General features: G+C 39.8%; 1 protein-coding gene across 2 annotated transcripts in view; it reads right to left on the minus strand.

Moving 5' to 3' along the window:
- Positions 1 to 4,546: 4,546 nt before the first annotated feature.
- AIRIM (AFG2 interacting ribosome maturation factor) overlaps positions 4,547 to 13,812 on the minus strand; it is a 39,244-nt gene continuing 29,978 nt past the window's right edge. For both annotated transcript variants that reach the window (XM_089688803.1, XM_089688802.1), the window contains 3 exons: positions 11,683 to 11,862; positions 9,750 to 9,871; positions 4,547 to 5,111 (listed from right to left, as the gene is read on the minus strand). In XM_089688803.1, the coding sequence (XP_089544929.1) occupies positions 5,059 to 5,111; positions 9,750 to 9,871; positions 11,683 to 11,862 (355 nt within the window). In that variant the 3' untranslated portion in view covers positions 4,547 to 5,058. The remainder of the gene's footprint in view (positions 5,112 to 9,749; positions 9,872 to 11,682; positions 11,863 to 13,812) is intronic.

The following is a 13,812-nucleotide window of genomic DNA, read 5'->3' on the forward strand; positions in this document are numbered from 1 at the left end:
ATTTTTGGGCCTCAAGAAATGTGATAGGCAATTAGTACATCAGGGATTGATCAATTTTCAGATATATACCACAGTTTGTGGATTCTATAACTTTCCTACAGACTAAATAATATACATTGATTTGGGTTATTTTTACCAAAGAAATGTAGCAGAATACATTTTTGTCTAAATGTATGAAGAAAGATTAAGTATTTGCAACATTTTAGAACAGAAACAAAGAAAAATAAGGTTTTTAAAAAAAGTTTCGGTCTTTTTTCATTTATTTAGCATAAAAAGAAGTAACCCAGTGGTGATTAAATACCACCAAAAGAAAGCTCTATTTGTGTGAAAAAAATTATAAAAATTTAATATGGGCAGAGTGTGGCATGCTCACGCAACTGTCATTCAAAGTGTGACAGTTCTGAAAGCTGAAAATTGTCCTGGGAGGAAGGGGGTGAAAGTCCTCATTAAATCCAGTGCAGCGCCCGGCTGCAGACTTCTCTCCTCTCTCCCTCTTCAAAGAGACTGACAGGCAGCAGTGAGAGCCATTGGCTCCTGATGCTGTCAATAAAATCCTGTGATAAGGGAGCGTAGAGTGGGGCCAACCTACTCTGTCTGTGTCTATAGAAGCAGGCAGCATGGCTTGGGATCGAGCCTACAGGTGTGCCACCATAGGGTGCGGCTTCCTATGGTGGCACACCAAGAACAGGAGTGCCCAGAAGCACCGATGTGGGACCTGAGAAGAGCAGGATTGGGACAGCTCTGCAATTCCATTGCACAAAGCAGATATGTTGTCTGATTAAAAAAAAAAAAGAAGACTTTAAAATCACTCAAGTCCCTTTTCTCCAGTTTCATTGTGAATCAATTGAATGTGAAATCATTTAAATGTAACATCTCTGTAACTATTTTTTTAAAACTAAATTAAAACTGAACAAACACTTGTATGATATAATTTGAGCAAAAATCTGAAATGGGCCATGAGACAAACGAGTTAAAAAAAATAAAGCAACAGCACTATCTAGTGGTCAGATTGTAAACTGTACTTACCAATCTAACTGTTAAAGGATTTCTACAGAATAGTTTTAAAAATAAAATTTATTGTGTTATCAATATTATTTTACACATCGTGAAATTACCTGAAGTAACACATAATTCATCCCTCAAACACAGACCTTAAATAGGCTCTTTCCCAATTAGATTTAAACTGTATGCATTTACATGTCTAGCCAAGTTAAACGAGATGCCCCTACTGGAGTCAGCAATAAAGAAAAGAATATAAAATACAGTATAATTTTTAATTATATGAATGCTGAAAGCTATCTGAAGCCAAAGCAGCAACCTTATAAAATTCCTAAATCAATTTTATTTTATTTTTGTTTGTATACATTTTGTTAGTTTTGCCCTCTGTAATTTGTGCCTATAAGTTTGCATGTGTATGTTGCTAGACTGTAGGTAACTTTAAAAAAAAAAAAAAAAAAAAAAAAAGGTGTACCTATTTGGGGCAAAACAAAACGTGCCACTGACAATAGTAATATTTTATTACAGGTATTTATAGATCATTTACATAGTGCTTTACATTTACATCAGATCCTGCCATGGTGTCACACACACACACACACACAGGGGCCAGTTTACACATGAGCCACCTAATCTGCCAGCATGTCTTTGGATTGTGGGAGGAAACTAGAGCAAAGCACACAGAAGAAACCCATACCAGCACAGGTAAACCATGGGTAAGATTCAAACGGAGGACCCAGATGCTTCAAGGCTGTGCTTGTGATTCCCTTTAGAGCACCCTAGAATGCCTAAAACATGTTGTTATCTTTAACTACTTTAATACCAGGCCGATTCTGACACTTCAGCACTTTTTTTGCTAGAAAATTATTTAGAACCCCCAAACACACATACATATACACACATTTTATATATATATACACATACAGTATATACACACATTTTATATATATATATATATATATATATATATATACATATATACAGTGGGGATCGAAAGTTTGGGCACCCCAGCTAAAAATTTGTATTAATGTGCATAAAGAAGCCACGGAAAGATGGAAAAATCTCCAAAAGGCATCAAATTATAGATTAGACATTCTTATAATATGTCAACAAAAGTTAGATTTTATTTCCATCATTTACACTTTCAAAATAACAGAAAACAAAAAAATGGCGTCTGCAAAAGTTTGGGCACCCTGCAGAATTTATAGCATGCACTGCCCCCTTTGTCAAGCTGAGACCTGCCAGTGTCATGGATTGTTCTCAATCATGGTCTGGGAAGACCAGGTGATGTCAATCTCAAAGGTTTTAAATGCCCAGACTCATCTGACCTTGCCCCAACAATCAGCACCATGGGTTCTTCTAAGCAGTTGTCTAGAAAACTGAAACTGAAAATAGTTGACGCTCACAAAGCTGGAGAAGGCTATAAGAAGATAGCAAAGCGTTTTCAGATGTCAATATCCTCTGTTCGGAATGTAATTAAGAAATGGCAGTCATCAGGAACAGTGGAAGTTAAAGCAAGATCTGGAAGACCAAGAAAAATATCAGACAGAACAGCTCGCAGGATTGTGAGAAAAACAATTCAAAACCCACGTTTGACTGCACGATCCCTCCAGAAAGATCTGGCAGACACTGGAGTTGTGGTACACTATTCCACTATAAAGAGATACTTGTACAAATATGGTCTTCATGGAAGAGTCATCAGAAGAAAACCTCTTCTACGTCCTCACCACAAAATTCATCGTTTGAACTTTGCAAATGAACATATAGACAAGCCTGATGCATTTTGGAAATAAGTTCTGTGGACCGATGAGGTTAAAATTGAACTTTTTGGCTGGAATGAGCAACGGTACGTTTGGAGAAGAAGGGGCACAGAATTTAATGAAAAGAACTTCTGTCCAACTGTTAAGCATGGGGTTGGATCAATCATGCTTTGGGGTTGTGTTGCAGCCAGTGGCACAGGGAACATCTCACGAGTAGAAGGAAAAATGGATTTAATAAAATTTCAGCAAATTTTGGATGGTAACTTGATGCCATCTGTAAAAAAGCTGAAGTTAAAGAGAGGTTGGCTTCTACAAATGGATAATGATCCTAAACACACCTCAAAATCCACGGGGGATTACATCAAGAGGTGTAAACTGAAGGTTTTGCCATGGCCTTCACAATCTCCTGACTTCAACATAATTGAAAATCTATGGATAGACCTTAAAAGAGCAGTGCGTGACAGACAGCCCAGAAATCTCAAAGAACTGGAAGACTTTTGTAAGGAAGAATGGGCAAAGATACCTCAAACAAGAATTGAAAGACTCTTGGCTGGCTACAAAAAGCGTTTACAAGCTGTGATACTTGCCAAAGGGGGCAGTACAAGATATTAACTCTGCAGGGTGCCCAAACTTTTGCAGACGCCATTTTTTTGTTTTCTGTTATTTTGAAAGTGTAAATGATGGAAATAAAATCTAACTTTTGTTGACATATTATAGGAATGTCTAATCTGTAATTTGATGCCTTTTGGAGATTTTTCCATCTTTCCTTGGCTTCTTTATGCACATTAATACAAATTTTTAGCTGGGGTGCCCAAACTTTCGATCCCCACTGTATATATATATATATATATATATATATATATATATATAAAATTTTTCTTTTTCAGAGGCCCTAGTGAATGAAATGGTGGGTGTTGCAATTTTTTGGGAAAATAATACGCTAATGAATTTTAGTTAACACAAGCACAAAATAATACCCATTCTTTGGTAAAACAGGAAAAATGGATGTTATGCTAAGTAAAATAGATACCCAACATGTCTTGCTTTAAAACTACCTACATCCTGTGGAATGACGCCAAACTACAGTACCTAAAAATCTCCATAGGCAACACTTTAAAAGCCTTCTCAGGTTACCAGTTCAGTTGCGCAGGAGGTCTGCTGCAAGAGTACTTGTTACCGCTCTGATGTTTGCTATTATACATCTGTGGTGCAATCACAGTTTACATATGAACAACATCCCTTGTGAAAGTATGGTTAGTGACAGGCTCTCTTTAAGGAGAGATCGGAGATCTTTCACACCCAATATCTCTCCTCTGGCCTTCCAGGCATCAGATGCTTGCAAAAACCGGTAATAGATGGTAAAGAAAAGACCAAAACCTCACTGCTTCCAGTTTCTGATCTCTGTTTGATTTCTTGATTTCTGTTTACAGCCAGTACCGTCAGTCAGACCTGTCCCAGGCTCCCCAATCAGACAGGAAAGCCCAGGAAAGGTGGCAGCAGGAGGGTGGAAAATCATCCCCATCCTCCATCTGTAAAAGTGATAGAGTAGCTGTATAGCCACTCTAATCACTTCTACATTACAGGGAATCAAAGGCTGAAAATTTTGATACATAGGTGGCTGCAGGAATCATCCTGGTATAACCACTGCAATCCAAGGACATCATATTTTGTCCACCCTGGGGAGAGAATTAATGCAAAAAATTGACCACCTACCTGGATGCAAGCTCTGATCCTCTTTTCCCTGATCCATCACTATGATGAGAAGCATAAATAATCAAGAGTAAAATGAATGGGAAAGAAAATGGTTGGCCAGAGCCAACAGTTTGTATTTTGCACTAAAGAGCACCCCGGATTCGAACATTCCAGGGTATTCTAAAAGTTGTGTGAAAGCAGCTTTCAAGGACTTGGAGATGCTTGCCAACCACAGAAAACAACATTTTACTGTACAACAATTCTTTTGAAAATGGATATGGGATTTAGCAAACTGAAAAGGCAAAAGTATCTTGTACAATACCAAATTCCACATATTGCCTAATCCATGTTTCCAATGCTTCTTTCAAATCCACTACATGACCAAACTCTCATTGAACATTTGGAAGCTGGCAAAGGGCTACTATCAGAAGATATACTGACTACGTTATGAAACAGGCACATCTTTTAAGACTAGTGGCAATGTCCAGAGAATTTGATTTGTGTTGATTACATCAGGAAATTACGGCACAAGACTGCTACGTAACTTCTTGCGCAGGAAGAGCCGATAATCTGAAATGAGATCTGTAATCTTCACTTTGTCAAAATGAAGTCAGTCTTTTTCACTTGCGGCTTCACGAAATAAGAACACATTAAGCAAAGTATCTGCAAGTAGACAAGAAAGTAATTACATGAAGATCTGACTAGTCAACAAGAATTAAAAAAAAAAAATGTTCAAACAGGTAGCAGCTAACAACAATCAATGAAAACTACTGTACTATCATCTTCATGTAGAAGAGAAAGTAATCTACTCTACAATATTTTCTAAAGCATATGTAGACCCTTACCTTGTAAAATAACCTATTCAGTTTAAAATAGAAATTAAAGGTGATAAATTTATGTATACATATAAAAAACCATTATAAATACATTTTCCCCCATCACATTCCCTCTTTTCTCAGCTGCATAAGGCCTCATGTGCACTGCTGCTCCTAAACGTGAGTTTAGGGGCTTTTGGCATTTTTCTGCCAAAGCCTCTGAACTCAAGTCAATAAAAGCCTATGTGTTCATGCACAAACAGGCTTTTATCAGAGTTCAGGTGCAGTTAAATACGTGCGTTTTTGCCGCATTTGACATGTTTTGGACAAAACGTTCCTCTCGTGAATGCCAAAAGCATAACACGGCTAAGTGCCAGCCGCGTTTAGCACTTGGGGGTTTATTACTTTCAATGGCAAGTGCTCTAATAAACAGCCAAGCACTAAATGTGGTACTATGTTTACACGTATTTTTGCCATGTTTAGCGTTTTTATGCTGCCAGTAGAATTAAAGTGATACTAAACCTAAAACCGGTTTTTACCTTAATGCATTGCACAGCTGCATCTCTTCTGTCCTCTCTTCCTCCTCACACAGGGACTTGGACTGCAGCAGGAGCCATCGGCCCTTGCCGCTGTCAATCAAATGCAATGAAGAGGAAGTGGGAGGCGGGGTTAAGTCCTGCTGTGTGTATCTATAAATCACCTCTCCGTAGACACACAGGTCAGGACTGAACACACATCATGTGTCCCCTAGCAAACAGCTTGTTATGGGGACACACAGAAGGGGAGAAGCCAAGACCGCTGGCGGGGGACCCAAGAGGAGGAGGATTGGAGCTGCTCTGTGCAATACCTTTGCAGTAGCACTTTAACATCTATGGCAGCCTTAGGAACTCAGGGGAGGAGAAGCAGTTCCAGTGTACATGTAGCCTAAGGAGCTCAGGGGAGGAGGAGAAGCAGCAGCACACTGAACTTCCCAGTGAAAGGCGGGAAGGGAGGGGGGGCATCTCCGCACAAGTCTGATCACTGGAAGAGAGTAGGCATAGTTCCAGCACAGTTTAGTGTTGGGTTGACATATTCTTTAAGCTTAAAAGGAGAACTCCAAGATAGGCAAGAAAATCACCCATTTGTACACCCACCCCTACACAAAACAGTGAATACATTTGTGAAATTCCTTACCATTGAAGAGCAATGTCTAAATTAATTTTCAGGAAGTCACCTCTGTAATTCAAAAGATATAATCTGCTCTGCCAAGAAGGAAGTCTAACAGCAGGGATTACATCATATCCTCTCCTCTCAGGAAACTACACTTCCCATCAACCTTTGGGAATTGCATTGCATGTGAGAAAGTACACTAGGCCTGTACATGTTGAATGTGTACTTGCCTACTTCAACAGAAAACACGCCCACACATTCCCCAGCTGCCACTGCTATCCTTACATGTGATCACTCACCCTCCAGTCACAACTGAATATGAATGAATTGCCCTGACATTCTGTTTTTAATCCCAGAATAAACATGGCCACATGCCCAGAATGAGATTGTTTATCCGCTGTTGTCTGCTGGAATTAAATATTAGAATTCTTCTTCCTATTTTTCTAACAGCCGTTGCATACTGCCAACTACATTGGTGTGAACCAGGCCTGAAATGCATTGAAAACACAGCAAAAACACTTCAAAGACACACGTGTTATGTTTTTTGCATTTTTAAATCTGGCCAGCAACAAGTTGGCCAAAAAGAAAAAAAAAAAAAAGCAAAACATCAAAAAACGCTTAAAAGTGCATGCAAAAACGCAGAATGCGCTGCAAAAAAGCATGTCAAAATGGACAAAACATAAACTGCATTGGTGTGAACCAGGCCTGAAACATGTTTTTTGACTGTTTTTCACTATTTTGCATTTGGATAGGGTCAGTGTCACTACTGGTAGCATGAGGTGATACCTGGACCCTACAGAGGTTGCAAAGGCAGTCCAACTCCTCCAGGATGGCACATCAATACATGCCATAGCCAGAAGGTTTGCTGTATCCCCCAGCACAGTCTCAAGAGCATGGAGGAGATTCCAGGAGACAGTTACTCTGGGAGAGCTGGACAGGGTTGTAGAAGTTCCTTAACCCATCAGCACGACCAATATCTGCTCCTTTGTGCAAGGAGAAACAGGATGAGCACTGCCAGAGCTCTACAAAATGACCTCCAGCAGGCTACTGGTGTGAATGTCTCCGACAAAACAATCAGAAACCCAGCACCATAGAGCTCGATTGGCATTTGCCATTGAACACCAGAATTGGCAGGTCTGCCACTGGCGCCCTGTACTTTTCACAGATGAGAGCAGTTTCACCCTGAGCACATGTGACAGACACGAAAGGGTCCGGAGAAGCCATGGAGAACGTTATGCTTTGTGTAACATCATTCACCATGACCGTTTTGGTGGTGGGTCAGTGATGGTCTGGGGAGACAATGGCACCCTTGCTGTCATTAGGTATCGGGATGAAATTCTTGGACCCATTGTCAGACCCTACACTGGTGCAGCGGGGTTCCTCCTGGTGCAGGACAATGCTCGGCCTCATGTGGTGAGAGTATGCAGGCAGTTCCTAGAAGATGAAGGAATTGATGCCACTGAATGACCCCCACGCTTTTTTTTAGCGTTTTTGCATTAATATTTAGCGGCGTTTTACCAAGCATGCTGGTTTGTGGTGGTTTACCGTGTTTTTCAGCATTCAAGCGTTTTTACAGCTAAAAAACTCCTCTAGAAGCCCATTACAGCCTATGTGTGCATGGACACATAGGATAACATGCTGGGGGGTTTACTGGCTGTAGAAAAAAAAAGTCAAAAGCAAAAAACAGCCGCTGAAAAAATGTCCAGTGTGCATGAGGACTAAATAGTGTTATCCTATGTGTCCATGCACACTACTTTAGGCCATTGGCATTTTTTTGAGCCTTAGTGACTAGGAGCAGAAAAAAAAATGTTTTTGTAGAGTTATTTTGGAGTGTTTTTCTAGCAGAAAAGAAATGCTAAATGCTGCTAAAACACTCCTAACAGTTTTTTTCAAGCTTTTTTCCTCTACATGTACAATAAAAACGCTAATGCTCTTAAACGCTTCTGGACACTATTAAAACGCTATAAAAAATGCTGTTGCCAGCGGTTTTTATCATGTGTTTTTCTCAGCATTTTTTGGAGCTTAAAAAAGGCTAGTGTGCATGGAGCCTTAAAGTGATATTAAAGGCATATAAAAAAAAAAAAAAAAAAAAAAAAAAAAAGCAAAAAAACCCCTAAACATGTCATTATTACCTGCTCTATGCAGTGGTTTTGCACAGAGCAACCCCCATCCTCCTCTTCTCGGATCCCCCGCCGGTGCTCCTGGCCCCTCTCTCCTGCCAAGTGCCCCCACAGCAAGCAGCTTGCTATGGGGGCACCCAAGTAAGCTCACTCCCAAGCTGCTACCCTGTGTGTCCATTCACACACAGAACCATGGCTTGTCCCCGCTCACTCTCTCTTCTCATTGGCTCACTGGCTGTGATTGAGGACGGAGTCCCCGGAGAGTCGAAGCTCTCATGTACATTGCTGAATCACAATTGGTCGGTGGTAAATATTGGGGGGGAAGCTGGACAAAGAAGGTTTTTACCGTCACGCATACAATGCATGAAGGTTAAAAACCTTAAACCTTTACAACCACTTTAAGCTGGCCAGAGATGGGTAGAAAATCTCTCAAAAACTCATACACTTTTGATAAAGATCTGTTGAATGAGTATGCAATTATGCCATTGACACAAATTTTTCCACCCACTTGATGACATATTGTCGTTCATTTACAACATAAAAGATACATTTTTTGTTGATCGATTTGACATGCTCCTGAGCACTACGATTTTTTGTGTTATTTTCAATCTATTCCACTACTCAAGCTTCGAAAACTGTTCGCTGGCACTACAAGATTTCGACATGCTGGTTTGTTTTTGTTTTTTTCGATAAATCTTTGCATCTCGAGAACTGAAATGAGCCCACTAACATTTAGAAAGTTGAACAATCAATCATTTCAAATGATTTCTTAAAAAATGTTTTAACCATCTATGGCCAGCTTACCTAAAATTACCTTGATGGCGAGAATGGCATAGATGTGAGGAGCTCGGACTTCACAACGTGGGAGGAGACAACATTCAGCGGTAAATGTGACATAATATGCAAGAATGCTGTGCATACGTACACATGACAAATACTGGCCATGCCCACCATACTTTAAGCTGACCCTTTCAGATCCACTATGAGAAAACGTCACTGCCCCAAAACTAGTATGAGACCCAGAAACCCAAGAAGAGTAGTTTCTACCAAAGAAATCTCAGAGAGGATTTTTGCTTCATGGTTTCGAATATAAAAAAGAACATCACATCCACCAGACTGGCAGTGCAAACAAAGTTCAGTTATCAGAATGACACAGCATGTGAAGGTGTAACAAGCAGAAATAAAAATCTTTTCAAGCCGAGCTTTTCTCACCGTACCTTGTACCAGCTGTTGCTTTGCTGCTGTTTTGTCTTCCAGCTCTCCCCAAACACGAGGCAAATTCTGTATTTCTGATAAACGATTATGTTTTAACTGTAACAAAAGCTTCCGCTTGATATATCTGACATTTGGCTCAGGAAATTGACTGTAAAATGTAGTGTTAAGTTAAGACAAACGTAAAGCGGAACACTGCATCTGAGCACCACAAACCAAAAACTCCATTTAATTCATTTTTAATATTCAAAGCAAACTCAAGCATGCATTCATGTCTCACTTTGAAAAACACCCCCTGGAATTTCTAGCCATCTTGAATAAGTGGAGATGATTTGTGTAGCATTTACTTCCAGGAATCCATCTGCCTTTAGCTGAGAAAGCCCCTCCTCAAGACTCCTGAGATGTATGACATCATTTGTCTGGGCCTGAAAACAAGGAAGCAACTGAGAAATTGTAAAAAGAAAAAAAAAAAAAGTTTAAAACAAGTAAATATGATATAATTACCTATTTACTAATGCTAGCAGCAAAATAATTAAAAATAGTGAATGTTGATTGAAGAATAACATTTTACTTTTCTGTCACAAGCACACAAATATGCAGAACCATCTTTCATACGAAATAGCTAAATAAGTCACTATGAAATTAAAAAACTTGAATAAAGACAGAAGTTTGGCTAAAGCAGAACTTAAAGTAGAAGTTCACTTTTGGGAACACGTTACATGTTCCACCCAATTTTAGGGTGGACTATGCAACAGGTTACCACTCATGCAGATCTCCCCCAGATCCCCTGCCCCCCTCCTTGTGACAGCAGACTGGGAATCTTCTGCCCGCACCCGCTATCACTATTTGAAAAGAGTGTGGGGGTGTGGGGCTCCGCCCACATAACCACATCATTCATTCACGGAGTTCTGTGATTTAATAGACTAAAAGTACCAACAACCTTTGTGGCTGATGGCTTGTAGTGCTCAATGAATTGCAAGGGCACTGGATAAATATCCTCGTAGTTCATTGATTCTTCCTGGATTGAAGTTAACTGCCTGCCCATAACAGGGGTGCAGGCAGACAGCTACTCTGACAGTCTGCAGGGGCCTAACAGTGCACCTGTGATCTGCTGTACACTGGGCTATGCTTTCCAGGCTCCTAAGAAAAATTGATTTCACATAAAGTGAGCAATACAAAGGAAACAGGATACTTTTTCATACAATTACATGGTACTGCAGGTACATATCAGGAATATGAAATGTTGGGTTTGCATATTCTTTAACCCAATGTACCTTGGGGTGATCTAGAAGTCTCCAGAATGTGCTGGGTTCTTTAAAACATAGTCAGAATGCCATATCTGACTCAAACTAGGATAAACAAACTGAAAATTAAAAGAATAATCTATCAGGGTAGGTACATAATTTAAGCAGCCAGAAGACATTTGTAGAGACATGTCATAATTTAAAATAACAGTAAAGGCTCTAAAATAGCAAGGCACACAGACATAATAGGACCTTTGTCTGTTCCAGCGGTTTACAATAAAACTGGGAAGCGTTTATTAATAGGCGCTTCACAATTTTTCATAGCATCCCTTGGCTGACCAATCTCTGATGAAGAATAGATTGACCCAAGAATGTTTTTTCATGCAATAGGTAATATTTCCCCTTCACGCAAGCCAGTACCAAGGGAAATATTTTTAAACTTCAACCAATTTTAGATCAGGTTTTTATGGCTATCTAGGAGGGAAAGCAGAATGGCATCCCTGTGCAAATTTACCTATGGAAAAAACAGCAGGAGGTGAGAAATTACAACCTGAAGAATCAATTCTTTTCTGCAGAAACTTTGCAAAATGGTGTCTGAAGAAGACAAGGACCGTCCACAGACCAACCATCACAATCATCTTATATCTGTGGGCCCCTTTAGCACCATAGGGGGTGCGGAAGTCGCAAAGGATACTGATTTCGATAATACTTTTCTATGTCTTGCAGCCACTCTAACATGTCAGCTACAGAAGGACTAAGAGCTGAACGCTTGAGAGAAGCATCAAGTCCAAGTTTCTCCATATTAATCTCATAAACATATAGAACAGATCCCACCTGGTGACTTACAGTGTCCCTCACTTTTTGAAGTGTACACCTGCAATTGGAGTGATAGAGAAAAATGATAGCCATCATTTGAAAACTTTCATGGTATTATTAATTATTCCTGTAATTTTCAATGTTTTTTTTTTTTTTTTTTTACAGAGAGAGTTTATTGAACACAAAAAACACAGTACAAATATGCGATTAACAAAGAACAACAGCCAATGGACAAACAATCCATACAGTGCATGTGACAGCTATTAAAACAGAAAGGCACATGGGCAAAAGTCAGTCAAGGCAGAAGAGTACAATGGTTACATATGCACATTCCAAAATCACAGTATGATCCGAAGACAATAGAAAGCATATCAAACTTTCCTCCAAGCCACCAACCCAGGAGCCACGGCTAAAATAGGAGGGGCATAGGAAGAATGAAGGGGGATGAGGAAAGGGGGGAGTGAAGGGCCGGCTATAGGTATCTGGGACTCGATCAGATTCTAAATCACCTCCCCAGGAATCTATCCAGGCCATCCAGATCTTAATCGAATTTCCTAGGACAATTACGACTGGCATAGGTGAGTTTATACAGAGGTAACACCATACTAATATGTTGCATGCCAAGATTCAATAGTCGAAGGCATAGGACATTTCCACTTAAGGAGAATTTCCCTCCTGGCATAGAAGGCGGCAAAAATTACAAATAGTATGACATAGCGACTACGTTCAGCTCCTTCCAGCACTCCTAAAAGCAACACCTTAGGGTCTGGGGCAAGGTCAGATCATAAGTAACATTAAGGCATTCAAGACAGAAGTCCAAAAATTCCTCAGTTTAGGGCAGATCCAAACCATATGATAGAAGTTACTTTCAGCCTGTTGACATTGGGTACATAGAGGACTGACTGAGGTGTATATACCGGCCAAGCGAACAGGAGTAAAGCAAGCTCTGTGGAGAAATTTCACTTGAAAAAACCTATCTTTGGCTGAGACCATTTTAGTGACATAATGAGTGGTACACACATCCCAGTCTTCCCCAGTTGAATCAGGTAAGTCTGCCTGCCACTTACTGAACAGCTTAGTCAGTCTCAGCGAGTGAACCACCGAAAGGCGAAGGTAGATAGAGAACAGAGACTTCCCCTTTACCCTAGAGGTCAAGAGATGCTCCAGGGGATCAGACTCTAGAGTAACATCAGCTGGGAATTGCATAGGCACATGCGTATGCAAATAATTTTCATTGTTTAAACATTTTGGCACGTATTCCACTGTAAGCTGTTATTGTATATGTTATCATACAGTTATATTTCAGGATAAAATCCACTCAAAACATTTTTTATCTTTGTACAGAGTAGGAAATTGATAAAACCCCAGTCAAATATCTTTGGAGTCTATATCCTGTTGAGGACATTTCTATCACTTTCTGCCGTAGATGTACAACAAGGAGGAGAATAAAATCCTTCCAAAGCGAGACGAAATCTCTACTTAATTGCCACCGGAACCAGTGTCTCAGTTGGAATATTTTCTCCTGTTCTGATGACAACGTTTTATTTTGTCCACAGCTTGGACACCAACAGCAATATTATGTTGACAGAAATTCTAACCCTTCCTAGCTCCATTGCAAAAAAAAAAATTTTTTAAAAATTATCTATCTAATCTCAATTGCAAATATGCTTATGAAATATCCACTGCTTTAAAGTGAACCTGTTTACAAAGATAAAACTTTTGAACATATGCAGCACGTGGCTGCCAGCATAAGCCATTAGCTTTATGTGAAAAATCTGCCATTAAACTGCCTAGAATCCTGCTGAAATAGCTGTGCAAGTATGTGACTTTCTTAGCGTCACCATCTACAGTTATAGCATGCCCCCTACTCACCACAACACATTTTTGGTTTTGCTGGACACTAAGAAAATCAATAAAACTGCAATCTACAAATATTACATCTCAAGTATGATTTTTTGTGCCACTATACCATCTTTTGTGATAAAATGCCAATAAATAGTAGAAAGGC

Source organism: Staurois parvus, unplaced genomic scaffold (assembly GCF_062004578.1).
Source record: "Staurois parvus isolate SC_StPar_1 unplaced genomic scaffold, SC_StPar_1.0 ptg000454l, whole genome shotgun sequence".
NCBI classification, from domain to species: domain Eukaryota; kingdom Metazoa; phylum Chordata; class Amphibia; order Anura; family Ranidae; genus Staurois; species Staurois parvus.